At 49.3% G+C, this 26,608-nt stretch overlaps 1 protein-coding gene across 1 annotated transcript in view; it reads left to right on the top strand.

Moving 5' to 3' along the window:
• CCM2L (CCM2 like scaffold protein) overlaps nt 1–26,608 on the top strand; it is an 89,867-nt gene that overhangs the window by 51,217 nt on the left and 12,042 nt on the right. The window contains exons 5-7 of the mRNA XM_078650446.1: nt 704–1,245; nt 1,805–1,937; nt 3,530–3,593. Coding sequence (XP_078506572.1) covers nt 704–1,245; nt 1,805–1,937; nt 3,530–3,593 — 739 coding nt within the window. The remainder of the gene's footprint in view (nt 1–703; nt 1,246–1,804; nt 1,938–3,529; nt 3,594–26,608) is intronic.

Raw genomic sequence — 26,608 nt, forward strand, 5'->3', positions numbered from 1 at the left:
GCATGGGGTCTGCCATGGGGGGTTCAACAAAGGATACCATAGCAAGCATGGTCCCTCTAACCCACACTTTTTATTTTTATTTCATCTGTCAATATGGGACAATAACAGGACTCCCCATCAAGTAAAAGGCCTCTTTATTAGGACAGGGAAGCAATTTTAACTTCTTCAAACATTACATCAATTTGAATACTCCCCACCCTACTAATACATTGAATAACTACTCCCCCATCACTAGTAAGCCTCCCCCCAACATGAAACAACACCTCAACTGCAACAATTTACCATTCAGCAAAACCCCTTTATTCTCACTCATATCCTTCAACACCTGACCACAGCTTCTCCCATCCGCTCCCTGTGCCAAGGTGTCCCCCAGCCAGGCCACAACCCCTTTTGGGCTCAATGCCAGAACCTTCTCCTTGTACCTGCTTGTCTGCCACCCAAAAAACCCTGTTAGATGTGTTTTTCTGCCCCACCCATCCAGTTGCCACACCAACTCTCATAGGTTGTCGCCCTTACAGCAAAAGACCCGGATCTAAATTACTAGCATTTTCTTGGGCGTGCCGCTCAAACAGCCATACCGCTGCCCAACCCCCGGTGCCCCATGTACTGTTTTTGTCTCCACCGCCTCTTCTAGCAGCTCTTCGATTATAGATAGCCTACTCACTGGCTTCCGCTGAAGCCATTTCTCTCTTACATTTTGCAGGTCTGGGTGTTGACCCTGTCCCTGCCGGAGGAAGCCTTGGTAAATACCCAGGCAGCGAGGCAGAGCATAAACCCACCGGTGGATCAGCAGAGACGAGCCAGGTTGGCAGCAGCACAGAACCTAAACAGCCAGGAGGCAACATGGAGCGGCGTCACACCATATGCAGCCTGGACTGGAAAATGTCACGGACAGGCCAAGATGGCCGCCCTACGGGGGGAGGGAGCCTGGAGAGAAAGCAGGCAAACCGCAGTTGGGAGAAGAAGCAAGGAGGGCGTGCCTTCGGCAGTTGGGAAAGAAGGTTCACATTTAGTGGGAGTTGGGAGAAAAGGAACACAGGAAAACCCGCTGGCAGCTGGGAGAGGGGGAAGACGGGCAAGCCCACAGGCAGCTGGGAGAGGGGACAAGCTTACAGTGGGAGCTGGGAGAGGGGAAAGACGTATGGGAGCTGGGAGCGGCGGCACATGGGAAGCTCCCCACTGGACCCAAAAGTACCATGTCCTGACGCCTACTGCAACCTGATCATCCTGGCCGTGGAGAACAAGGTATGTCATAAGACAAGGAGCCACACCCAGACTGCCCAGTACTTCCACATTTCTCGAAGACCTCTGCTGGGGGAGAAGTCCTGCTAGGGTGGGAGCTCTACTGCGTGTGTTTGCACCCCGCTGGTAGGAGAAGACCTCATATTGCTGGGAGAAAGTCCATCTTGCTGGATCATATGGAGTGAAGCAGGGACTTCTGCTTGGGTGAAGCTACGCTGGGAGGGAGCATGCACTACTAGAAGGGAGGAAGCTTGTGCGGGTGAGTGAGCGCTTACACTGAAGGGACAAATGGGACATAAACCGTGCGTATGGGCTAATCTCGAAGGGGGCCTCACTTGGTCTTTGTTTAGCTCTAATGCTCTTTATAATATTTGTAGACTTGTTATTTTGCAATACGCCAATGCAAAGAAAGTAGGTAGCCATGATAAGACAGTACTTTTTTGGAAGAAGGTCACGCTTCTGTGAGGGAGCTCACACTTCTGGGCGGGAGGGTGTTTAATCTGACTGTGCCATCCTTTACTTGATCCTCTCTGGACTAACTGGCCTCTTCTCTTGCACACAGGATGCTGGTGAAGAATCTTGTGCCCTCTTATGCCAAGTGTTCCAAATTATCTACGGTGACCAGAGCATCGAGTGTGTGGATCGCGCCGGATTCCACTACACATCCAGCCCGGAGCGACCATGGCTGTCCAGGAGTGGGTCCCACTCACATTTCATGTATTCATTGATTAGGCCTAAAATTAACCCTGGGCTGAACACTAGTGTGCGTAGTTTGCACAACTACGGGCTACTCGAATTGCACGTAGCACAGTGCAAAAATGCATAGTGTACCAGGCACCTTTTGCTCGCTCGCAGTCCTCAACGTCAAGTTGGCGACCGCGAGCGAGCAAAATCACCATCCCGGCGAGACATTTTCCTCGTTCGCGATCAGCAACACCAAGTTGCCGATCGCGAGCGTGGAAAATAAACCTCCCGGCGAGATTCTCAATGCAGGGAGGTCAGGTTTATCATTGCGAGTGGTCGCGTATGCTCGCGACCGCTCGCGATGAGAAACTACTAGTCCGTGTTGAGAAAGCTGCCGCTCGAGTACAAATCTACTCAAGCGGCAGAAAACGACCTCTTGCACTGTGCAAGATGCCATTTGCACTGATTGCACAGTGCGGACAAGCATCCGGCACTGTGCAATCAGTGCGAACAGCATTTTCCCTACCGGACTACGCAGTTCGCATAGCTACACATAGCGTGCGTACTGCGAAGTGCACTTTGTGGAACTACGCGGAACTACGCGCAGCGCTACTACGCGAACTATGCCCAGGGTTATCTAAAATGTCTGGCACAGTAGTGAGTGATGACACCGTGTAGTTTGCTCTAGTGCTGTCCACTGTCTGGTGTGAGGGTGCATGATAGTTTTTATTGGATTGACCAAAGTTAGGCAGTGGTTGGAGAGTAGTTTAGCCTTTGGTGCCTCCCTTTAGCCCTGCATGCAGTTTATATCAGGAGAGGTAGGCACAAGGAAGGAGGAGCAGGAGGAGCATTACTGAAATGCAGTTAAATAGTTTCATGGAATCATAAAACAAAAGTCATGATAAAGTCCAAATATTCTGAATTAAATGTTCAATTATAACCATAAACCCAAGGTGTTACTTAACTCCAGAAGTCCCCGCTTGAAAGTGAGTCTTAAAAACAGTTCAGAAGAAGCCCAAGGACCTAAACTACACATTAGTGAGTCAGAACCGCAGAATCCAAATTGAGCCACAAAGACCTGGAGCAGAAATGTTTAGTCCGTCTCACTTTACGCTTAATTCTGCCAGTAGAATTCTGGACGCTATCCATGGGTAGCACTAAGTATATTGTGGTCATTTGCCAATGCTTCGCTGTTGGTGGGTCAGTCGTGATGTTGGCATTGGTGGATGTGTGGGTATTAATATTGGGGCAGTAGTAATGCTGATATTGGGTCAAGCGTGGTGATGATATTCGGGGTGGATAATGCTGTTTTTATGCAGGAATACTAATGCTAGAACTAGATTGGTAGTAATTTGTTAGCAGGCCAGTAGTAATCCTGCTGGTGAGCGTTGTTCATGCTAGTTTTGGATCAGTTGTAATGCTGGTATGAGGGTTCTGGTAATGCTGATATCAAGCCAGTGGTAGGTCCAGGTTTGAGTCCTCTGTGATGCAAATTGTGGGACTTGCCTGTATTAGGCTTGCCAGTCCTGGACAATGATGTATGTGCTAATGTCTGAGGGCCACTGTGCTCCCAAAGCCATGTATGTGATCTGTATTCCCACAGGTGACAGTCGAGGCACAGACGTGACCTACGGATATGATGCCGATTTCAGCTGCTGCAGCTCTTTGTAAGTACTTTGCTTTCCCTGACAACCTCTGCGCTTTACAGAGTCACCACTGCACCCCCAGTACACGCTGCACATGATCTTTGCTCCATGTTTGCAGGAGCCACAGCCTTCCAGCACTTCCAGCGCAGTCCCTTGTGTGTGTGCTCAGGACCATGCTTCTAAGTGTCACAGTTACTCCCCAGTGCAAGCTCCTTACTGTGCATGGTCCGAGGTCTATGTTTTCTGGATTCACAGTTGCCCTCGCAGTGAAATTTCTATGCCGTGCATGGGGTCGAGTCCAAGCATTATGAGGCCACAGATACTCTCCCAGTGCAAGTTCCATACTGCGCATGCTCTCAATTCTATGCTTTCCATAGCCAACACTGCACTACCAATGAAGCCTCCATGCTTTTCATGGTCTCGGATCCTCTGCATTCCTAGAGGAAGCTCCTTGCCTCCCTGATTCCCCATTACACTACTCTCAGAACAGGCTTATCCATACTGCACTTAGTTTTATCCTATGCTACACAAAGCCGCCACTGCAATTCAGTACAAGTTCCATGATGTTCATGATCTCAGGACCATGCTTTTCTCTGTCAGGCTTGCACTCCCAGTATACAGCCATGTCGTACAGTTCATATTTTTTCAGTAAAACTGTGAGTTTGTTTGAACAACATAAACGTCAAAACTGTGCGAGAGACTGAGTCCATGCACACCATCAGGATATGTTGGCCTTAGTCCTGGCTTTCTCACAGTGCATCATGTGTACCCCTAACTTGGCAAGGTAACAGGTCATATGCGCACCCTCAGAACATGACAACCCTGACTCCCCAAGTAAATCGTGGAAACAGATAAAGCCCTTTCGCTTGGTAACTCATGCATGCCCAAAGAGAAACACAAGTACACAAATTTGCATTTCAAGTATTTTTTGGAGCAATAAGATTTTTGTGCAAAATATGTGTGCTGCAATTATCAATAGAAGGAAACAAAACTGAGTAATCAGCGTCACGAGAATGGTAAAGAAAATGAAAAATTCAACCATTGTGCTTTTACATAGTTTATATGCTTGCTTACAAGTACAATTATATTTATGCTCCTACCTAGCATCCCCTATCCTAGTGTGCCTAGGGTGGGTTAATCTACCAGAATCCATGCAGGGTGATCTAAGTCCCCAGGTACCTGTGGGTATGTTTCATCTGGGAGCCCATCTTGGTGTAGAGCTGGACACCATCCTTCTAAGGATATAAACAAAATTCACCTGGGCTGATAATCTGGCATGGGGTGAATTTAACGGTGCCAGCGAAGTACTCCACCCAATTGCACTCCAGTGTTGTGCATGCTCTCAGGGCAATGCTTCCTTAGGTCTCATCTCAACTGCACTGTCAGGACAAGTTCATCCCTACTGTGAATAGTGTCTGTTTCATGCTTTCCATAGCCACCACTGCACTGCAGTGCAGGTTCTATGCTGTTTATGATCTCAGGTTTATGTTTCCTACAACCATGCTTGCTCTCCCAGCACAAGCCCCAAGCTGTGCATGGTTTCAGGTCCATGCGTCCCACTGCCATGCTTGCACTCCCAGCACAAGGTCCATACAGTGCATCCTCAAAGGTCGTTGCTTCCTGAGATCCCAACTACACTTCCAGCACAAGTTCATCCATAGTGGGCATGGTGTCAGTCCATGCTTCTCACAGCAATCACAACATTTAAGTGCAAGTCTCATGCTGCGCATGCTCTCAGGCCCATGCTTCCCAACTGTGCGTGGTGTCAGGCCCATGCTTCCCAACTGTGCGTGGTGTCAGGTCCATGCTTCCCAACTGTTTGTGGTGTCAGGTCCATGCTTCCCAGATCAGCCATAGCACTCCGGTGCAAGTGTCATGCTGGGCATGCTCTCAGGTCCATGCTTCCCAACTGTGTGTGGTGTCAGGTCCATGCTTCCCAACTGTGTGTGGTGTCAGGTCCATGCTTCCCAGATCAGCCACAGCACTCCAGTGCAAGTCTCAAGCTGGGCATGCTCTCAGGTCCATGCTTCCCAGAGCAGCCATAGCCCTCCAGTGCAAGTCTCATGCTGGGCATGCTCTCAGGTCCATGCTTCCCAACTGTGTGTGGTGTCAGGTCCATGCTTCCCAACTGTGTGTGGTGTCAGGTCCATGCTTCTCAGAGCAGCCACAGCACTCCAGTGCAAGTCTCATGCTGAGTATGCTCTCAGGTCCATGCTTCCCAACTGTGTGTGGTGTCAGGTCCATGCTTCCCAACTGTGTGTGGTGTCAGGCCCATGCTTCCCAGAGCAGCCACAGCACTCCAGTGCAAGTCTCATGATGTACATGCTCTCAGGTCCATGCTTCCCAACTGTGTGTGGTGTCAGGTCCATGCTTCCCAACTGTGTGTGGTGTCAGGTCCATGCTTCCCAGAGCAGCCACAGCACTCCAGTGCAAGTCTCATGATGTACATGCTCTCAGGTCCATGCTTCCCAACTGTGTGTGGTGTCAGGTCCATGCTTCCCAACTGTGTGTGGTGTCAGGTCCATGCTTCCCAACTGTGTGTGGTGTCAGGTCCATGCTTCCCAGAGCAGCCACAGCACTCCAGTGCAAGTCTCATGCTGGGCATGCTCTCAGGTCCATGCTTCCGAACTGTGTGTGGTGTCAGTCCATGCTTCCCAGAGCAGCAATAGCACTCCAGTGCAAGTCTCATGCTGTGCATGCGTTCAGGTCCATGCTTCTCAACTGTGTGTGGTGTCAGGTCCATGCTTCCCAACTGTGTGTGGTGTCAGGTCCATGCTTCCCAGAGCAGCCACAGCACTCCAGTGCAAGTCTCATGATTTACATGCTCTCAGGTCCATGCTTCTGAACTGTGTGTGGTGTCAGGTCCATGCTTCCCAACTGTGTGTGGTGTCAGGTCCATGCTTCCCAGAGCAGCCACAGCACTCCAGTGCAAGTCTCATGCTGTGCATGCTCTCAGGCCCATGCTTCCCAACTGTGTGTAGAGTCAGGTCCATGCTTCCCAACTGTGTGTGGTGTCAGGTCCATGCTTCCCAGAGCAGCCACAGCACTCCAGTGCAAGTCTCATGCTCTGCATGCTCTCAGGTCCATGCTTCCGAACTGTGTGTGGTGTCAGTCCATGCTTCCCAGAGTAGCCATAGCACTCCAGTGCAAGTCACTTGCTGTGCATGCTCTCAGGTCCATGCTTACGAACTGTGTGTGGTGTCAGGTCCATGCTTCCCAACTGTGTGTGATGTCAGGTCCATGCTTCCCAGAGCAGTCACAGCACTCCAGTGCAAGTCTCATGCTGTGCGTGCTCTCAGGCCCATGCTTTCCATATTCACCGTTGCCCTCCCAACTAAAGTCCCACATTGTGCATGATCAGAGCCATGTTTCTCACTGCCCTGCTTGGACTCCTAGCACAAGTCTTGTGCTGTGCATGAGCTCGATTCATGAGCTAGAGGGTGTGGTGTCAGGTTTGTGCTCCCCAGAGCAGCCTCAGCACTCCAGTGCAAGTCCCACGTTGTGCTTGGTTCAGGTTCATGCTTGTCGCTGTTGCACTCCTAGCACAAGTTCCAGGCTGGTCATGATCTCACGTGCCATGCTTCTCACTGCCACGTTTTGCTCCTGACACATGTTCTAAACTACGAATGCTATCAGGTACGTGCTTCCCATAATCACTCTACACTCTTTGCACCAGTTGCATGCTCAGTATGTTCTCAGGTCCGTGCTTCCCATGGTTACTGTCACTCTTAGCACAAGCCCCTGTGTGTTCTCAGGTCCGTGCTTCCCACACTCACTTTTCACTCTTAGCACAAGCCCCTGTGTGTTCTCAGGTCCGTGCTTCCCACACTCACTTTTCACTCTTAGCACAAGCCCCTGTGTGTTCTCAGGTCCATGGTTCCCACACTCACTGTTCACTCTTAGCACAAGCCCCTGTGTGTTTGCAGGTCCGTGGCTCCCATAGTCACTGTTCACTCTTAGCACAAGCCCCTGTGTGTTCTCAGGTCCGTGCTTCCCACACTCACTTTTCACTCTTAGCACAAGCCCCTGTGTGTTCTCAGGTCCGTGCTTCCCATATTCAGTCAGTCAGTCAAATTTGCTTTATTCGAGGTAAAAACTCATAAAAGCAGACAGCATAAAAACAGATGAGTTAATTGCTAAAAGATATTTACATATCACAACATTCATCATGTATATTAATACAATTAAAAGAAGGCATATTGACTACAATTTAAAAAACCCGTTAAAATTAGCAATAATAATATTCAATGCCCCGAGCACATAATTTAACATTTTGTACTTTTTCTAGAGAAACAGGCATATTAAGAAAAAAGACAAATCAATCACATCGAGGGGGTCAGGCCCACCACGAATTTCCTTCTAATGGCCCATGCCCACCCCAAGTATTTGATTCAGAAAAGGGGGTGGTGATGGACAGAGCATCTGAGTTAAACAGAACACTCATACCCAGTCAAAAGATCAGGGCTTGATCCATCACCGTTTTTTAGCTCACTGCACCATCCCAGCTCAGAACCTGGCTATATGCAAATTAGTCTGACCCTGGCCCAGTGCATCATGGGAACAGAGCAGACCAAACTACCAAGCCAATTCTTTACTGGAAAGGAAACAAGCTTCCGGGGACCGGTTTCTGGCATTACAGCCGTCTTCGGCCCGGCTTGCTTGAATCCTGATGGTGCAGTGAGCAAGGGACTCACATCTGAGCATTCCCTGCCACTCCTATAGTGGCCAAAATGATTCAGAAAAGGGGGTGGTGATGGACAGAGCATCTGAGTTAAACAGAACACTCATACCCAGTCAAAAGATCAGGGCTTGATCCATCACCGTTTTTTAGCTCACTGCACCATCCCAGCTCAGAACCTGGCTATATGCAAATTAGTCTGACCCTGGCCCAGTGCATCATGGGAACAGGGCAGACCAAACTACCAAGCCAATTCTTTACTGGAAAGGAAACAAGCTTCCGGGGACCGGTTTCTGGCATTATCGCCGTCTTCGGCCCGGCTTGCTTGAATCCTGATGGTGCAGTGAGCAAGGGACTCACATCTGAGCATACCCTGCCACTCCTATAGTGGCCAAAATGATTCAGAAAGGGGGGTGGTGATGGACAGAGCATCTGAGTTAAACAGAACACTCATACCCAGTCAAAAGATCAGGGCTTTGATCCATCACCGTTTTTTAGCTCACTGCACAATCCCAGCTCAGAACCTGGCTATATGCAAATTAGTCTGACCCTGGCCCAGTGCATCATGGGAACAGGGCAGACCAAACTACCAAGCCAATTCTTTACTGGGAAGAAAACAAGCTTCCGGGGACCGGTTTCTGGCATTACAGCCGTCTTCGGCCCGGCTTGCTTGAATCCTGATGGTGCAGTGAGCAAGGGACTCACATCTGAGCATACCCTGCCACTCCTATAGTGGCCAAAATGATTCAAAAAAGGGGGTGGTGATGGACAGAGCATCTGAGTTAAACAGAACACTCATTACCAGTCAAAAGATCAGGGCTTGATCCATCACCGTTTATTAGCTCACTGCACCATCCCAGCTCAGAACCTGGCTATATGCAAATTAGTCTGACCCTGGCCCAGTGCATCATGGGAACAGGGCAGACCAAACTACCAAGCCAATTCTTTACTGGAAAGGAAACAAGCTTCCGGGGACCGGTTTCTGGCATTACAGCCGTCTTCGGCCCGGCTTGCTTGAATCCTGATGGTGCAGTGAGCAAGGGACTCACATCTGAGCATACCCTGCCACTCCTATAGTGGCCAAAATGATTCAGAAAAGGGGGTGGTGATGGACAGAGCATCTGAGTTAAACAGAACACTCATACCCAGTCAAAAGATCAGGGCTTGATCCATCACCGTTTTTTAGCTCACTGCACCATCCCAGCTCAGAACCTGGCTATATGCAAATTAGTCTGACCCTGGCCCAGTGCATCATGGTAACAGGGCAGACCAAACTACCAAGCCAATTCTTTACTGGAAAGGAAACAAGCTTCCGGAGACCGGTTTCTGGCATTACAGCCGTCTTCGGCCCGGCTTGCTTGAATCCTGATGGTGCAGTGAGCAAGGGACTCACATCTGAGCATACCCTGCCACTCCTATAGTGGCCAAAATGATTCAGAAAAGGGGGTGGTGATGGACAGAGCATCTGAGTTAAACAGAACACTCCTACCCAGTCAAAAGATCAGGGCTTGATCCATCACCGTTTTTTAGCTCACTGCACCATCCCAGCTCAGAACCTGGCTATATGCAAATTAGTCTGACCCTGGCCGCCCAGTGCATCATGGGAACAGGGCAGACCAAACTACCAAGCCAATTCTTTACTGGAAAGGAAACAAGCTTCCGGGGACCAGTTTCTGGCATTACAGCCGTCTTCGGCCCGGCTTGCTTGAATCCAGATGGTGCAGTGAGCAAGGGACTCACATCTGAGCATACCCTGCCACTCCTATAGTGGCCAAAATGATTCAGAAAAGGGGGTGGTGATGGACAGAGCATCTGAGTTAAACAGAACACTCATACCCAGTCAAAAGATCAGGGCTTGATCCATCACTGTTTTTTAGCTCACTGCACCATCCCAGCTCAGAACCTGGCTATATGCAAATTAGTCTGACCCTGGCCCAGTGCATCATGGGAACAGGGCAGACCAAACTACCAAGCCAATTCTTTACTGGAAAGGAAACAAGCTTCCGGGGACTGGTTTCTGGCATTACAGCCGTCTTCGGCCCGGCTTGCTTGAATCCTGATGGTGCAGTGAGCAAGGGACTCACATCTGAGCATACCCTACCACTCCTATAGTGGCCAAAATGATTCAGAAAAGGGGCTGGTGATGGACAGAGCATCTGAGTTAAACAGAACACTCATACCCAGTCAAAAGATCAGGGCTTGATCCATCACCGTTTTTTAGCTCACTGCACCATCCCAGCTCAGAACCTGGCTATATGCAAATTAGTCCGACCCTGGCCCAGTGCATCATGGGAACAGGGCAGACCAAACTACCAAGCCAATTCTTTACTGGAAAGGAAACAAGCTTCCGGGGACCGGTTTCTGGCATTACAGCCGTCTTCAGCCCGGCTTGCTTGAATCCTGATGGTGCAGTGAGCAAGGGACTCACATCTGAGCATACCCTGCCACTCCTATAGTGGCCAAAATGATTCAGAAAAGGGGGTGGTGATGGACAGAGCATCTGAGTTAAACAGAACACTCATACCCAGTCAAAAGATCAGGGCTTGATCCATCACCGTTTTTTAGCTCACTGCACCATCCCAGCTCAGAACCTGGCTTTATGCAAATTAGTCTGACCCTGGCCCAGTGCATCATGGGAACAGGGCAGACCAAACTACCAAGCCAATTCTTTACTGGAAAGGAAACAAGCTTCTGGGGACCGGTTTCTGGCATTACAGCCGTCTTCGGCCCGGCTTGCTTGAATCCTGATGGTGCAGTGAGCAAGAGACTCACATCTGAGCATACCCTGCCACTCCTATAGTGGCCAAAATGATATAGAAAAGGGGGTGGTGATGGACAGAGCATCTGAGTTAAACAGAACACTCATACCCAGTCAAAAGATCAGGGCTTGATCCATCACCGTTTTTTAGCTCACTGTACCATCCCAGCTCAGAACCTGGCTATATGCAAATTAGTCTGACCCTGGCCCAGTGCATCATGGGAACAGGGCAGCCCAAACTACCAAGCCAATTCTTTACTGGAAAGGAAACAAGCTTCCGGGGACCGGTTTCTGGCATTACAGCCGTCTTCGGCCCGGCTTGCTTGAATCCTGATGGTGCAGTGAGCAAGGGACTCACATCTGAGCATACCCTGCCACTCCTATAGTGGCCAAAATGATTCAGAAAAGGGGGTGGTGATGGACAGAGCATCTGAGTTAAACAGAACACTCATACCCAGTCAAAAGATCAGGGCTTGGTCCATCACCGGTTTTTAGCTCACTGCACCATCCCAGCTCAGAACCTGGCTATATGCAAATTAGTCTGACCCTGGCCCAGTGCATCATGGGAACAGGGCAGACCAAACTACCAAGCCAATTCTTTACTGGAAAGGAAACAAGCTTCCGGGGACCGGTTTCTGGCATTACAGCCGTCTTCGGCCCGGCTTGCTTGAATCCTGATGGTGCAGTGAGCAAGGGACTCACATCTGAGCATACCCTGCCACTCCTATAGTGGCCAAAATGATTCAGAAAAGGGGGTGGTGATGGACAGAGCATCTGAGTTAAACAGAACACTCATACCCAGTCAAAGATCAGGGCTTGATCCATCACCGTTTTTTAGCTCACTGCACCATCCCAGCTCAGAACCTGGCTATATGCAAATTAGTCTGACCCTGGTCCAGTGCATCATGGGAACAGGGCAGACCAAACTACCAAGCCAATCCTTTACTGGAAAGGAAACAAGCTTCCGGGGACCGGTTTCTGGCATTACAGCCGTCTTCGGCCCGGCTTGCTTGAATCCTGATGGTGCAGTGAGCAAGGGACTCACATCTGAGCATACCCTGCCACTCCTATAGTGGCCAAAAGGATTCAGAAAAGGGGGTGGTGATGGACAGAGCATCTGAGTTAAACAGAACACTCATACCCAGTCAAAAGATCAGGGCTTGATCCATCACCGTTTTTTAGCTCACTGCACCATCCCAGCTCAGAACCTGGCTATATGCAAATTAGTCTGACCCTGGCCCAGTGCATCATGGGAACAGGGCAGACCAAACTACCAAGCCAATTCTTTACTGGAAAGGAAACAAGCTTCCGGGGACCCGTTTCTGGCATTACAGCCGTCTTCGGCCCGGCTTGCTTGAATCCTGATAGTGCAGTGAGCAAGGGACTCACATCTGAGCATACCCTGCCACTCCTATAGTGGCCAAAATGATTCTGAAAAGGGGGTGGTGATGGACAGAGTATCTGAGTTAAACAAAACACTCATACCCAGTCAAAAGATCAGGGATTGGTCCATCACCGTTTTTTAGCTCACTGCACCATCCCAGCTCAGAACCTGGCTATATGCAAATTAGTCTGACCCTGGCCCAGTGCATCATGGGAACAGGGCAGACCAAACTACCAAGCCAATTCTTTACTGGAAAGGAAACAAGCTTCCGGGGACCGGTTTCTGGCATTACAGCCGTCTTCGGCCCGGCTTGCTTGAATCCTGATGGTGCAGTGAGCAAGGGACTCACATCTGAGCATACCCTGCCACTCCTATAGTGGCCAAAATGATTCAGAAAAGGGGGTGGTGATAGACAGAGCATCTGAGTTAAACAGAACACTCATACCCAGTCAGAAGATCAGGGCTTGATCCATCACCGTTTTTTAGCTCACTGCACCATCCCAGCTCATAACCTGGCTATATGCAAATTAGTCTGGCCCTGGCCCAGTGCATCATGGGAACAGGGCAGACCAACTACCAAGCCAATTCTTTACTGGAAAGGAAACAAGCTTCCGGGGACCGGTTTCTGGCATTACAGCCGTCTTCGGCCCGGCTTGCTTGAATCCTGATGGTGCAGTGAGCAAGGGACTCACATCTGAGCATACCCTGCCACTCCTATAGTGGCCAAAATGATTCAGAAAAGGGGGTGGTGATGGACAGAGCATCTGAGTTAAACAGAACACTCATACCCAGTGAAAAGATCAGGTCTTGATCCATCACCATTTTTTAGCTCACTGCACCATCCCAGCTCAGAACCTGGCTATATGCAAATTAGTCTGACCCTGGCCCAGTGCATCATGGGAACAGGGCAGACCAAACTACCAAGCCAATTCTTTACTGGAAAGGAAACAAGCTTCCGGGTACCGGTTTCTGGCATTACAGCCGTCTTCGGCCCGGCTTGCTTGAATCCTGATGGTGCAGTGAGCAAGGGACTCACATCTGAGCATACCCTGCCACTCCTATAGTGGCCAAAATGATTCAGAAAAGGGGGTGGTGATGGACAGAGTATCTGAGTTAAACAGAACACTCATACCCAGTCAAAAGATCAGGGCTTGATCCATCACCGTTTTTTAGCTCACTGCACCATCCCAGCTCAGAACCTGGCTATATGCAAATTAGTCTGACCCTGGCCCAGTGCATCATGGGAACAGGGCAGACCAAACTACCAAGCCAATTCTTTACTGGAAAGGAAACAAGCTTCCGGGGACCGGTTTCTGGCATTATAGCCGTCTTCGGCCCGGCTTGCTTGAATCCTGATGGTGCAGTGAGCAAGGGACTCACATCTGAGCATACCCTGCCACTCCTATAGTGGCCAAAATGATTCAGAAAAGGGGGTGGTGATGGACAGAGCATCTGAGTTAAACAGAACACTCATACCCAGTCAAAAGATCAGGGCTTGATCCATCACCGTTTTTTAGCTCACTGCACCATCCCAGCTCAGAACCTGGCTATATGCAAATTAGTCTGACCCTGGCCCAGTGCATCATGGGAACAGGGCAGACCAAACTACCAAGCCAATTCTTTACTGGAAAGGAAACAAGCTTCCGGGGACCGGTTTCTGGCATTACAGCCGTCTTCGGCCCGGCTTGATTGAATCCTGATGGTGCAGTGAGCAAGGGACTCACATCTGAGCATACCCTGCCACTCCTATAGTGGCCAAAATGATTCAGAAAAGTGGGTGGTGATGGACAGAGCATCTGAGTTAAACAGAACACTCATACCCAGTCAAAAGATCAGGGCTTGATCCATCACCGTTTTTTAGCTCACTGCACCATCCCAGCTCAGAACCTGGCTATATGCAAATTAGTCTGACCGTGGCCCAGTGCATCATGGGAACAGGGCAGACCAAACTACCAAGCCAATTCTTTACTGGAAAGGAAACAAGCTTCCGGGGACCGGTTTCTGGCATTACAGCCATCTTCGGCCCGGCTTGCTTGAATCCTGATGGTGCAGTGAGCAAGGGACTCACATCTGAGCATACCCTGCCACTCCTATAGTGGCCAAAATGATTCTGAAAAGGGGGTGGTGATGGACAGAGCATCTGAGTTAAACAGAACACTCATACCCAGTCAAAAGATCAGGGCTTGATCCATCACCGTTTTTTAGCTCACTGCACCATCCCAGCTCAGAACCTAGCTATATGCAAATTAGTCTGACCCTGGCCCAGTGCATCATGGGAACAGGGCAGACCAAACTACCAAGCCAATTCTTTACTGGAAAGGAAACAAGCTTCCCGGGACCGGTTTCTGGCATTACAGCCGTCTTCGGCCCGGCTTGCTTGAATCCTGATGGTGCAGTGAGCAAGGGACTCACATCTGAGCATACCCTGCCACTCCTATAGTGGCCAAAATGATTCAGAAAAGGGGGTGGTGATGGACAGAGCATCTGAGTTAAACAGAACACTCATACCCAGTTAGAAGATCAGGGCTTGATCCATCACCGTTTTTTAGCTCACTGCACCATCCCAGCTCAGAACCTGGCTATATGCAAATTAGTCTGACCCTGGCCCAGTCCATCATGGGAACAGGGCAGACCAACTACCAAGCCAATTCTTTACTGGAAAGAAAACAAGCTTCCGGGGACCGGTTTCTGGCATTACAGCCGTCTTCGGCCCGGCTTGCTTGAATCCTGATGGTGCAGTGAGCAAGGGACTCACATCTGAGCATACCCTGCCACTCCTATAGTGGCCAAAATGATTCAGAAAAGGGGGTGGTGATGGACAGAGCATCTGAGTTAAACAGAACACTCATACCCAGTCAAAAGATCAAGTCTTGATCCATCACCGTTTTTTAGCTCACTGCACCATCCCAGCTCAGAACCTGGCTATATGCAAATTAGTCTGACCCTGGCCCAGTGCATCATGGGAACAGGGCAGACCAAACTACCAAGCCAATTCTTTACTGGAAAGGAAACAAGCTTCCGGGGACCGGTTTCTGGCATTACAGCCGTCTTCGGCCCGGCTTGCTTGAATCCTGATGGTGCAGTGAGCAAGGGACTCACATCTGAGCATACCCTGCCACTCCTATAGTGGCCAAAATGATTCAGAAAAGGGGGTGGTGATGGACAGAGCATCTGAGTTAAACAGAACACTCATACCCAGTCAAAAGATCAGGGCTTGATCCATCACCGTTTTTTAGCTCACTGCACCATCCCAGCTCAGAACCTGGCTATATGCAAATTAGTCTGACCCTGGCCCAGTGCATCATGGGAACAGGGCAGACCAAACTACCAAGCCAATTCTTTACAGGAAAGGAAACAAGCTTCCGGGGACCGGTTTCTGGCATTACAGCCGTCTTCGGCCCGGCTTGCTTGAATCCTGATGGTGCAGTGAGCAAGGGACTCACATCTGAGCATACCCTGCCACTCCTATAGTGGCCAAAATGATTCAGAAAAGGGGGTAGTGATGGACAGAGCATCTGAGTTAAACAGAACACTCATACCCAGTCAAAAGATCAGGGCTTGATCCATCACCGTTTTTTAGCTCACTGCACCATCCCAGCTCAGAACCTGGCTATATGCAAATTAGTCTGACCCTGGCCCAGTGCATCATGGGAACAGGGCAGACCAAACTACCAAGCGAATTCTTTACTGGAAAGGAAACAAGCTTCAGGGGACCGGTTTCTGGCATTACAGCCATCTTCGGCCCGGCTTGCTTGAATCCTGATGGTGCAGTGAGCAAGGGACTCACATCTGAGCATACCCTGCCACTCCTATAGTGGCCAAAATGATTCAGAAAAGGGGGTGGTGATGGACAGAGCATCTGAGTTAAACAGAACACTCATACCCAGTCACAAGATCAGGGCTTGAATCATCACCGTTTTTTAGCTCACTGCACCATCCCAGCTCAGAACCTGGCTATATGCAAATTAGTCTGACCCTGGCCCAGTGCATCATGGGAACAGTGCAGACCACACTACCAAGCCAATTCTTTACTGGAAAGGAAACAAGCTTCCGGGGACCAGTTTCTGGCATTACAGCCGTCTTCGGCCCGGCTTGCTTGAATCCTGATGGTGCAGTGAGCAAGGGACTCGCATCTGAGCATACCCTGCCACTCCTATAGTGGCCAAAATGATTCAGAAAAGGGGTTGGTGATGGACAGAGCATCTGAGTTAAACAGAACACTCATACCCAGTCAAAAGATCAGGGCTTGATCCATCACCGTTGACTGGGGAGGAGTGTTCTGCTTAATTCAGATGCTCTGTCCATCACCACCCCCTTTTATGAATCGTTTTGGCCACTATAGGAGTGGAAGGGTATGCTCAGACATGAGTCCCTTGCTCACTGCACCATCAGGATTCAAGCAAGCCGGGCCGAAGACGGCTGCAATGCCAGAAACCGGTCCCCGGAAGCTTGTTTCCTTTCCAGTAAAGAATTGGCTTGGTAGTTTGGTCTGCCCTGTTCCCATGATGCACTGGGCCAGGGACAGACTAATTTGCATATAGCCAGGTTCTGAACTGGGATGGTGCAGTGAGCTAAAAAACGGTGATGGATCAAGCCCTGATCTTTTGACTGGGTAGGAGTGTTCGGCTTAATTCAGATGCTCTGTCCATCACCACCCCCTTTTATGAATCGTTTTGGCCACTATAGGAGTGGAAGGGTATGCTAAGACATGAGTCCCTTGCTCACTGCACCATCAGGTTTCAAGCAAGCCGGGCGGAAGACGGCTGCAATGCCAGAAACCGGTCCCCGGAAGCTTGTTTCCTTTCCAGTAAAGAATTGGCTTGGTAGTTTGGCCTGCCCTGTTCCCATGATGCATTGGGCCAGGGACAGACTAATTTGCATATAGCTAGGTTCTGAACTGGGATGGTGCAGTGAGCTAAAAAACGGTGATGGATCAAGCCCTGATCCTTTGACTGGGTAGGAGTGTTCTGCTTAATTCAGATGCTCTGTCCATCACCACCCCCTTTTATGAATCGTTTTGGCCACTATAGGAGTGGAAGGGTATGCTCAGACATGAGTCCCTTGCTCACTGCACCATCAGGATTCAAGCAAGCCGGGCCGAAGACGGCTGCAATGCCAGAAACCGGTCCCCGGAAGCTTGTTTCCTTTCCAGTAAAGAATTGGCTTGGTAGTTTGGTCTGCCCTGTTCCCGTGATGCACTGGGCCAGGGACAGACTAATTTGCATATAGCCAGGTTCTGAACTGGGATGGTGCAGTGAGCTAAAAAACGGTGATGGATCAAGCCCTGATCTTTTGACTGGGTAGGAGTGTTCTGCTTAATTCAGATGCTCTGTCCATCACCACCCCCTTTTATGAATCGTTTTGGCCACTATAGGAGTGGAAGGGTATGCTCAGACATGAGTCCCTTGCTCACTGCACCATCAGGATTCAAGCAAGCCGGGCCGAAGACGGCTGCAATGCCAGAAACCGGTCCCCGGAAGCTTGTTTCCTTTCCAGTAAAGAATTGGCTTGGTAGTTTGGTCTGCCCTGTTCCCATGATGCACTGGGCCAGGGACAGACTAATTTGCATATAGCCAGGTTCTGAACTGGGATGGTGCAGTGAGCTAAAAAACAGTGATGGATCAAGCCCTGATCTTTTGACTGGGTAGGAGTGTTCTGCTTAATTCAGATGCTCTGTCCATCACCACCCCCTTTTATGAATCGTTTTGGCCACTATAGGAGTGGAAGGGTATGCTAAGACATGAGTCCCTTGCTCACTGCACCATCAGGATTCAAGCAAGCCGGGCCGAAGACGGCTGGAATGCCAGAAACCGGTCCCCGGAAGCTTGTTTCCTTTCCAGTAAAGAATTGGCTTGGTAGTTTGGCCTGCCCTGTTCCCATGATGCACTGGGCCAGGGACAGACTAATTTGCATATAGCTAGGTTCTGAACTGGGATGGTGCAGTGAGCTAAAAAACGGTGATGGATCAAGCCCTGATCTTTTGACTGGGTAGGAGTGTTCTGCTTAATTCAGATGCTCTGTCCATCACCACCCCCTTTTATGAATCGTTTTGGCCACTATAGGAGTGGAAGGGTATGCTCAGACAGGAGTCCCTTGCTCACTGCACCATCAGGATTCAAGCAAGCCGGGCCGAAGACGGCTGCAATGCCAGAAACCGGTCCCCGGAAGCTTGTTTCCTTTCCAGTAAAGAATTGGCTTGGTAGTTTGGTCTGCCCTGTTCCCATGATGCACTGGGCCAGGGACAGACTAATTTGCATATAGCCAGGTTCTGAACTGGGATGGTGCAGTGAGCTAAAAAACGGTGATGGATCAAGCCCTGATCTTTTGACTGGGTAAGAGTGTTCTGCTTAATTCAGATGCTCTGTCCATCACCACCCCCTTTTATGAATCGTTTTGGCCACTATAGGAGTGGAAGGGTATGCTCAGACATGAGTCCCTTGCTCACTGCACCATCAGGATTCAAGCAAGCCGGGCCGAAGACGGCTGCAATGCCAGAAACCGGTCCCCGGAAGCTTGTTTCCTTTCCAGTAAAGAATTGGCTTGGTAGTTTGGTCTGCCCTGTTCCCATGATGCACTGGGCCAGGGACAGACTAATTTGCATATAGCCAGGTTCTGAACTGGGATGGTGCAGTGAGCTAAAAAACGGTGATGGATCAAGCCCTGATCTTTTGACTGGGTAGGAGTGTTCTGCTTAATTCAGATGCTCTGTCCATCACCACCCCCTTTTATGAATCGTTTTGGCCACTATAGGAGTGGAAGGGTATGCTCAGACATGAGTCCCTTGCTCACTGCACCATCAGGATTCAAGCAAGCCGGGCCGAAGACGGCTGCAATGCCAGAAACCGGTCCCCGGAAGCTTGTTTCCTTTCCAGTAAAGAATTGGCTTGGTAGTTTGGTCTGCCCTGTTCCCATGATGCACTGGGCCAGGGACAGACTAATTTGCATACAGCCAGGTTCTGAACTGGGATGGTGCAGTGAGCTAAAAAACGGTGATGGATCAAGCCCTGATCTTTTGACTGGGTAGGAGTGTTCTGCTTAATTCAGATGCTCTGTCCATCACCACCCTCTTTTATGAATCGTTTTGGCCGCTATAGGGGTGGAAGGGTATGCTCAGACATGAGTCCCTTGCTCACTGCACCATCAGGATTCAAGCAAGCCGGGCCGAAGACGGCTGCAATGCCAGAAACCGGTCCCCGGAAGCTTGTTTCCTTTCCAGTAAAGAATTGGCTTGGTAGTTTGGTCTGCCCTGTTCCCATGATGCACTGGGCCAGGGACAGATTAATTTGCATATAGCCAGGTTCTGAACTGGGATGGTGCAGTGAGCTAAAAAACGGTGATGGATCAAGCCCTGATCTTTTGACTGGGTAGGAGTGTTCTGCTTAATTCAGATGCTCTGTCCATCACCACCCCCTTTTATGAATCATTTTGGCCACTATAGGAGTGGAAGGGTATGCTCAGACATGAGTCCCTTGCTCACTGCACCATCAGGATTCAAGCAAGCCGGGCCGAAGACGGCTGCAATGCCAGAAACCGATCCCGGAAGCTTGTTTCCTTTCCAGTAAAGAATTGGCTTGGTAGTTTGGTCTGCCCTGTTCCCATGATGCACTGGGCCAGGGACAGACTAATTTGCATATAGCCAGGTTCTGAACTGGGATGGTGCAGTGAGCTAAAAAACGGTGATGGATCAAGCCCTGATCTTTTGACTGGGTAGGAGTGTTCTGCTTAATTCAGATGCTCTGTCCTTCACCACCCCCTTTTATGAATCGTTTTGGCCACTATAGGAGTGGAAGGGTATGCTCAGACATGAGTCCCTTGCTCACTGCACCATCAGGATTCAAGCAAGCCGGGCCGAAGACGGCTGCAATGCCAGAAACCGGTCCCCGGAAGCTTGTTTCCTTTCCAGTAAAGAATTGGCTTTGTAGTTTGGTCTGCCCTGTTCCCATGATGCACTGGACCATGGACAGACTAATTTGCATATAGCCAGGTTCTGAACTGGGATGGTGCAGTGAGCTAAAAAACGGTGATGGATCAAGCCCTGATCTTTTGACTGGGTAGGAGTGTTCTGCTTAATTCAGATGCTCTGTCCATCACCACCCCCTTTTATGAATCGTTTTGGCCACTATAGGAGTGGAAGGGTATGCTCAGACATGAGTCCCTTGCTCACTGCACCATCAGGATTCAAGCAAGCCGGGCCGAAGACGGCTGCAATGTCAGAAACCAGTCCCCAGAAGCTTGTTTCCTTTCCAGTAAAGAATTGGCTTGGTAGTTTGGTCTGCCCTGTTCCCATGATGCACTGGGCCAGGGACAGACTAATTTGCATATAGCCAGGTTCTGAACTGGGATGGTGTAGTGAGCTAAAAAACGGTGATGGATCAAGCCCTGATCTTTTGACTGGGTAGGAGTGTTCTGCTTAATTCAGATGCTCTGTCCATCACCACCCCCTTTTATGAATCGTTTTGGCCACTATAGGAGTGGAATGGTATGCTCAGACATGAGTCCCTTGCTCACTGCACCATCAGGATTCAAGCAAGCCGGGCCGAAGACGGCTGCAATGCCAGAAACCGGTCCCCGGAAGCTTGTTTCCTTTCCAGTAAAGAATTGGCTTGGTAGTTTGGTCTGCCCTGTTCCCATGATGCACTGGGCCAGGGACAGACTAATTTGCATATAGCCAGGTTCTGAACTGGGATGGTGCAGTGAGCTAAAAAACGGTGATGGATCAAGCCCTGATCTTTTGACTGGGTAGGAGTGTTCTGCTTAATTCAGATGCTCTGTCCATCGCCACCCCCTTTTATGAATCGTTTTGGCCACTCTAGGAGTGGAAGGGTATGCTCAGACATGAGTCCTTGCTCACTGCACCATCAGGATTCAAGCAAGCCGGGCCGAAGACGGCTGCAATGCCAGAAACCGGTCCCCGGAAGCTTGTTTCCTTTCCAGTAAAGAATTGGCTTGGTAGTTTGGTCTGCCCTGTTCCCATGATGCACTGGGCCAGGGACAGACTAATTTGCATATAGCTAGGTTCTGAACTGGGATGGTGCAGTGAGCTAAAAAACGGTGATGGATCAAGCCCAGATCTTTTGACTGGGTAGGAGTGTTCTGCTTAATTCAGATGCTCTGTCCATCACCACCCCCTTTTATGAATCGTTTTGGCCACTATAGGAGTGGAAGGGTATGCTCAGACATGAGTCCCTTGCTCACTGCACCATCAGGATTCAAGCAAGCCGGGCCGAAGACGGCTGCAATGCCAGAAACCGGTCCCCGGAAGCTTGTTTCCTTTCCAGTAAAGAATTGGCTTGGTAGTTTGGTCTGCCCTGTTCCCATGATGCACTGGGCCAGGGACAGATTAATTTGCATATAGCCAGGTTCTGAACTGGGATGGTGCAGTGAGCTAAAAAACGGTGATGGATCAAGCCCTGATCTTTTGACTGGGTAGGAGTGTTCTGCTTAATTCAGATGCTCTGTCCATCACCACCCCCTTTTATGAATCGTTTTGGCCACTATAGGAGTGGAAGGGTATGCTCAGACATGAGTCCCTTGCTCACTGCACCATCAGGATTCAAGCAAGCCGGGCCGAAGACGGCTGCAATGCCAGAAACCGATCCCCGGAAGCTTGTTTCCTTTCCAGTAAAGAATTGGCTTGGTAGTTTGGTCTGCCCTGTTCCCATGATGCACTGGGCCAGGGACAGACTAATTTGCATATAGCCAGGTTCTGAACTGGGATGGTGCAGTGAGCTAAAAAACGGTGATGGATCAAGCCCTGATCTTTTGACTGGGTAGGAGTGTTCTGCTTAATTCAGATGCTCTGTCCATCACCACCCTCTTTTATGAATCGTTTTGGCCACTATAGGGGTGGAAGGGTATGCTCAGACATGAGTCCCTTGCTCACTGCACCATCAGGATTCAAGCAAGCCGGGCCGAAGACGGCTGCAATGCCAGAAACCGGTCCCCAGAAGCTTGTTTCCTTTCCAGTAAAGAATTGGCTTGGTAGATGGTCTGCCCTGTTCCCATGATGCACTGGGCCAGGGACAGACTAATTTGCATATAGCCAGGTTCTGAACTGGGATGGTGCAGTGAGCTAAAAAACGGTGATGGATCAAGCCCTGATATTTTGACTGGGAAGGAGTGTTCTGCTTAATTCAGATTCTCTGTCCTTCACCACCCCCTTTTATGAATCATTTTGGCCACTATAGGAGTGGAAGGGTATGCTCAGACATGAGTCCCTTGCTCACTGCACCATCAGGATTCAAGCAAGCCGGGCCCAAGACGGCTGCAATGCCAGAAACCGGTCCCCGGAAGCTTGTTTCCTTTCCAGTAAAGAATTGGCTTTGTAGTTTGGTCTGCCCTGTTCCCATGATGCACTGGGCCATGGACAGACTAATTTGCATATAGCCAGGTTCTGAACTGGGATGGTGCAGTGAGCTAAAAAACGGTGATGGATCAAGCCCTGATCTTTTGACTGGGTAGGAGTGTTCTGCTTAATTCAGATGCTCTGTCCATCACCACCCCCTTTTATGAATCGTTTTGGCCACTATAGGAGTGGAAGGGTATGCTCAGACATGAGTCCCTTGCTCACTGCACCATCAGGATTCAAGCAAGCCGGGCCGAAGACGGCTGCAATGTCAGAAACCAGTCCCCAGAAGCTTGTTTCCTTTCCAGTAAAGAATTGGCTTGGTAGTTTGGTCTGCCCTGTTCCCATGATGCACTGGGCCAGGGACAGACTAATTTGCATATAGCCAGGTTCTGAACTGGGATGGTGTAGTGAGCTAAAAAACGGTGATGGATCAAGCCCTGATCTTTTGACTGGGTAGGAGTGTTCTGCTTAATTCAGATGCTCTGTCCATCACCACCCCCTTTTATGAATCGTTTTGGCCACTATAGGAGTGGAAGGGTATGCTCAGACATGAGTCCCTTGCTCACTGCACCATCAGGATTCAAGCAAGCCGGGCCGAAGACGGCTGCAATGCCAGAAACCGGTCCCCGGAAGCTTGTTTCCTTTCCAGTAAAGAATTGGCTTGGTAGTTTGGTCTGCCCTGTTCCCATGATGCACTGGGCCAGGGACAGACTAATTTGCATATAGCCAGGTTCTGAACTGGGATGGTGCAGTGAGCTAAAAAACGGTGATGGATCAAGCCCTGATCTTTTGACTGGGTAGGAGTGTTCTGCTTAATTCAGATGCTCTGTCCATCACCACCCCCTTTTATGAATCACCCCAAGTATTTGGCGACCGCGACTGTAATCACCGGCAAGGTGTTAGTGCATATTATTCTTAAGGCCACCTTGCTGTCCTTTGTGCCTAACAATTTGCACATCGCCTTTAGCCACACACGTCGGGGGGTTGAATAGGCCCTACAAACGAAAAGAAGGTGGGCAATGGTCTCTCTTTCACTTTTACACACCAGGCATAATTCAGAATTACCTTTACCCCATCTACCGGTTAATGATCTTATAGGGAGTGACCCTGCTCTAAGCTGGAAGTAGAGCTTCCTATCCTCCGGCTTTGTGATGTTGTCCCAATACAGCTCTAAACTAGGAGAAACTTTTATTTCCAAAAAGCGACTTTCCATAGTAGAGGGATCAACATCATTCCAGTTCCGGTAGGCGACCATTTCCCAGTACCTTTCTTTCATGATGTCTTTGGATGGGAACTGGGCTGTCTCTGGGTTCTCCCACAACCCCTGCATGCCCATTAATACCAGTACTTTGTGGAGTTCTTTAAACCAAGTGATCTTGTGGAATGTATCAGTTTTAATAACATCCAGAAACCCCAAAGCGTAGTGAGTGAGTTCAGGAGTAACCCAGATACGTCGCCAATATAAAATGGGTCGTAATCTAGCCATATCTGGGATGGCTTTCCTGCCTAGATAATAACGCAGCGGTTGCATTGGGGTACTTTTCCGGAGGCCAACAAGATCTCGAAAAAAATTATTTCCCACCAACGTTAGTGACGCCAACTTATCATAAGCCCATATTTCGGCACCATAAAGGGCCGAACTTAGGGCTTGCGCCTCATATACTTGCAATGCTGGTTGTACAGGCTTGGTCAAAGACTTCCTGTGCTCCCGGCTTATAGCTCCCGTATTCTGGCGGAGTTTTAGTGCCACCATTTCTATGTGCTTCCCCCATTTTACTCCTTTTGAAACATGAATACCTAGGTAGACAAAGTCTGATACCATTTCCACTTTTTGACCATCCATATAGAAGTTCCCTTTAAAACTGTGGTGGGGGTTAAATGCCATAAGCTTTGTTTTTGTAACATTGACTTCCAACCCCCGATTGTCGCAAAAGTCCTCAAAGATCTTCAGGGCTCTCTGTAATCCGCTGGGGGTTTTAGATATGATGAGCGTGTCATCTGCGAATAGTAGAATTGGGGTTTTCACTCCAGCCAGACTAGGAGCATCTACTTTACCCAGCAACATACGCTCTACTACCCCATTAATGTACAGTGAGAAGAGCATGGGGGCCATGGCACAGCCTTGGCGCACCCCACGCTCTACCGGAAATTCAGAGGTTACTTGGCCGTGACCCCCCCACTGTATTTTTGCATGATTTGACTGATGCAACCTCATCAAAAGTGTTAAGATCTCTGACGGCATACCCATCTCGCTTAGGACTTTCCACATCTGGGATCTAGGGACTAAGTCAAAGGCAGCATGTAAATCTATGAACGCTGCATAAATGCTGCCTTTTCCTAGTACTACCGTCTTCCAGTATAATAATGTACATCTGAATATCTGGTCTGTGGTACTAGTTAGTTTACGAAATCCAGCCTGGAAGGGGGACAAAATGTTTTTCTTTTCTATCCAGGCCGATATTTTCTCTAAGGTCATTTTTCCAATCACCTTTTGGACTGTGTCTAACAGGCTAATAGGCCTGTAATTCCCAGGCTGTGTTTTGTCGCTTTTCTTAAACACCGGGATTATGCCAGCCCCTAGCCAAGACTTAGGCACTGGCGCCCCCAGTGCCACTGCATTGGCCAGCTTTGTTATGTAGAGTCCCCAGTGCTTTTTGTCGTGAAGAAAAACATCCGCGGGGACCCCATCAGGTCCTGGTGCTTTCCCCCTCGAGACAGAGTCAAGTGCCACTACTGAGTCATTAAAATTTAAAGGGGCAACTGAATATAAAGTATATTTCATAAGTTCTCTGGCCTTGTCCTCAGGACAACATGCGTATTGGGGGCCAAAAAACTCTACCCACATGCTCTGCGTTACATGGTTTGTAGGTGGGTCAGGGTGACCTCCTTTCCCCCACTTGACAATACTCCAAAAGAGTTTAGAGTCCCTAGCAACACTGGCTGATTTAAGGTCTTGCCAGAATTCCTCATCCCATTGTTTCTTTGCTATGTGAATGCATTTTTTGTAGTCCTGTCTTGCTACCCTGACAGCAATAGGGTCTCTTCTTTGGATTGCTGTTCCCAAAGATTTTCTTGCAGTTCTACAAGCCTCATTATACCATCCCACACTCTTTTGGGGTTTATTTTTCTTCCTGGATTTGGCGGCTACCTTGAAAAAGTAGCCCTTTATATTTCCAAAGAAACCATCGTGCAGGTTAGTGATATCTCTCAAGTCTTTTCCTGATAAATTTTCGGCCATCAATATGGTGTCCATAGCAGATGTAGTTATGTCCAGCTCATCACTAATATTCTCCAAAACCACGGTGTTTGTTACAACTTGGGGCCACCTCACTCTTCTCATATCGTTTGTAGGGACAATATCAACTATAGGCTCCTCGTCCTCATTTGACCCCTCTAGCTCCCCTTTCCAGAAATGGTGAGCAATACATAGGGGGTTATGATCACTCTCCTGCCTGGAAACAACCTTCATATCTTTTATTAAATTACAGATTGCCATGTTACAGATAACATAATCAATTCTACTTTTGGAGCGGCCATTATCAAAGGTGTTTTCTCCGTGAGCATCACTCAGTGTTCTTCCGTTTAATGCTCTAAGTCCCCTTTCATTGCATATTGCGTTTAACTGGATTATGTTATCTGACCACCTGACCTGGTTTTAAATCCAATTTAGGGATCCCCCACTGGGAGTCCTCTTCTTCCCCCGAATACCAGTCGCCTACTATGAGGGGCTCAAAGGTCATGTTTAGATCGCCAGCAATTATTATATTGTTCTCACATAGCTGGGAACCAATCAGTTGGTCAAGGGCTACCAGAACCTGGGATTTCTCTCCACCAGACCCTCTATTGTACAGATTATAAATATCCAAGA

This window comes from Lissotriton helveticus, chromosome 7 (genome assembly GCF_964261635.1).
Source record: "Lissotriton helveticus chromosome 7, aLisHel1.1, whole genome shotgun sequence".
NCBI lineage: Eukaryota > Metazoa > Chordata > Amphibia > Caudata > Salamandridae > Lissotriton > Lissotriton helveticus.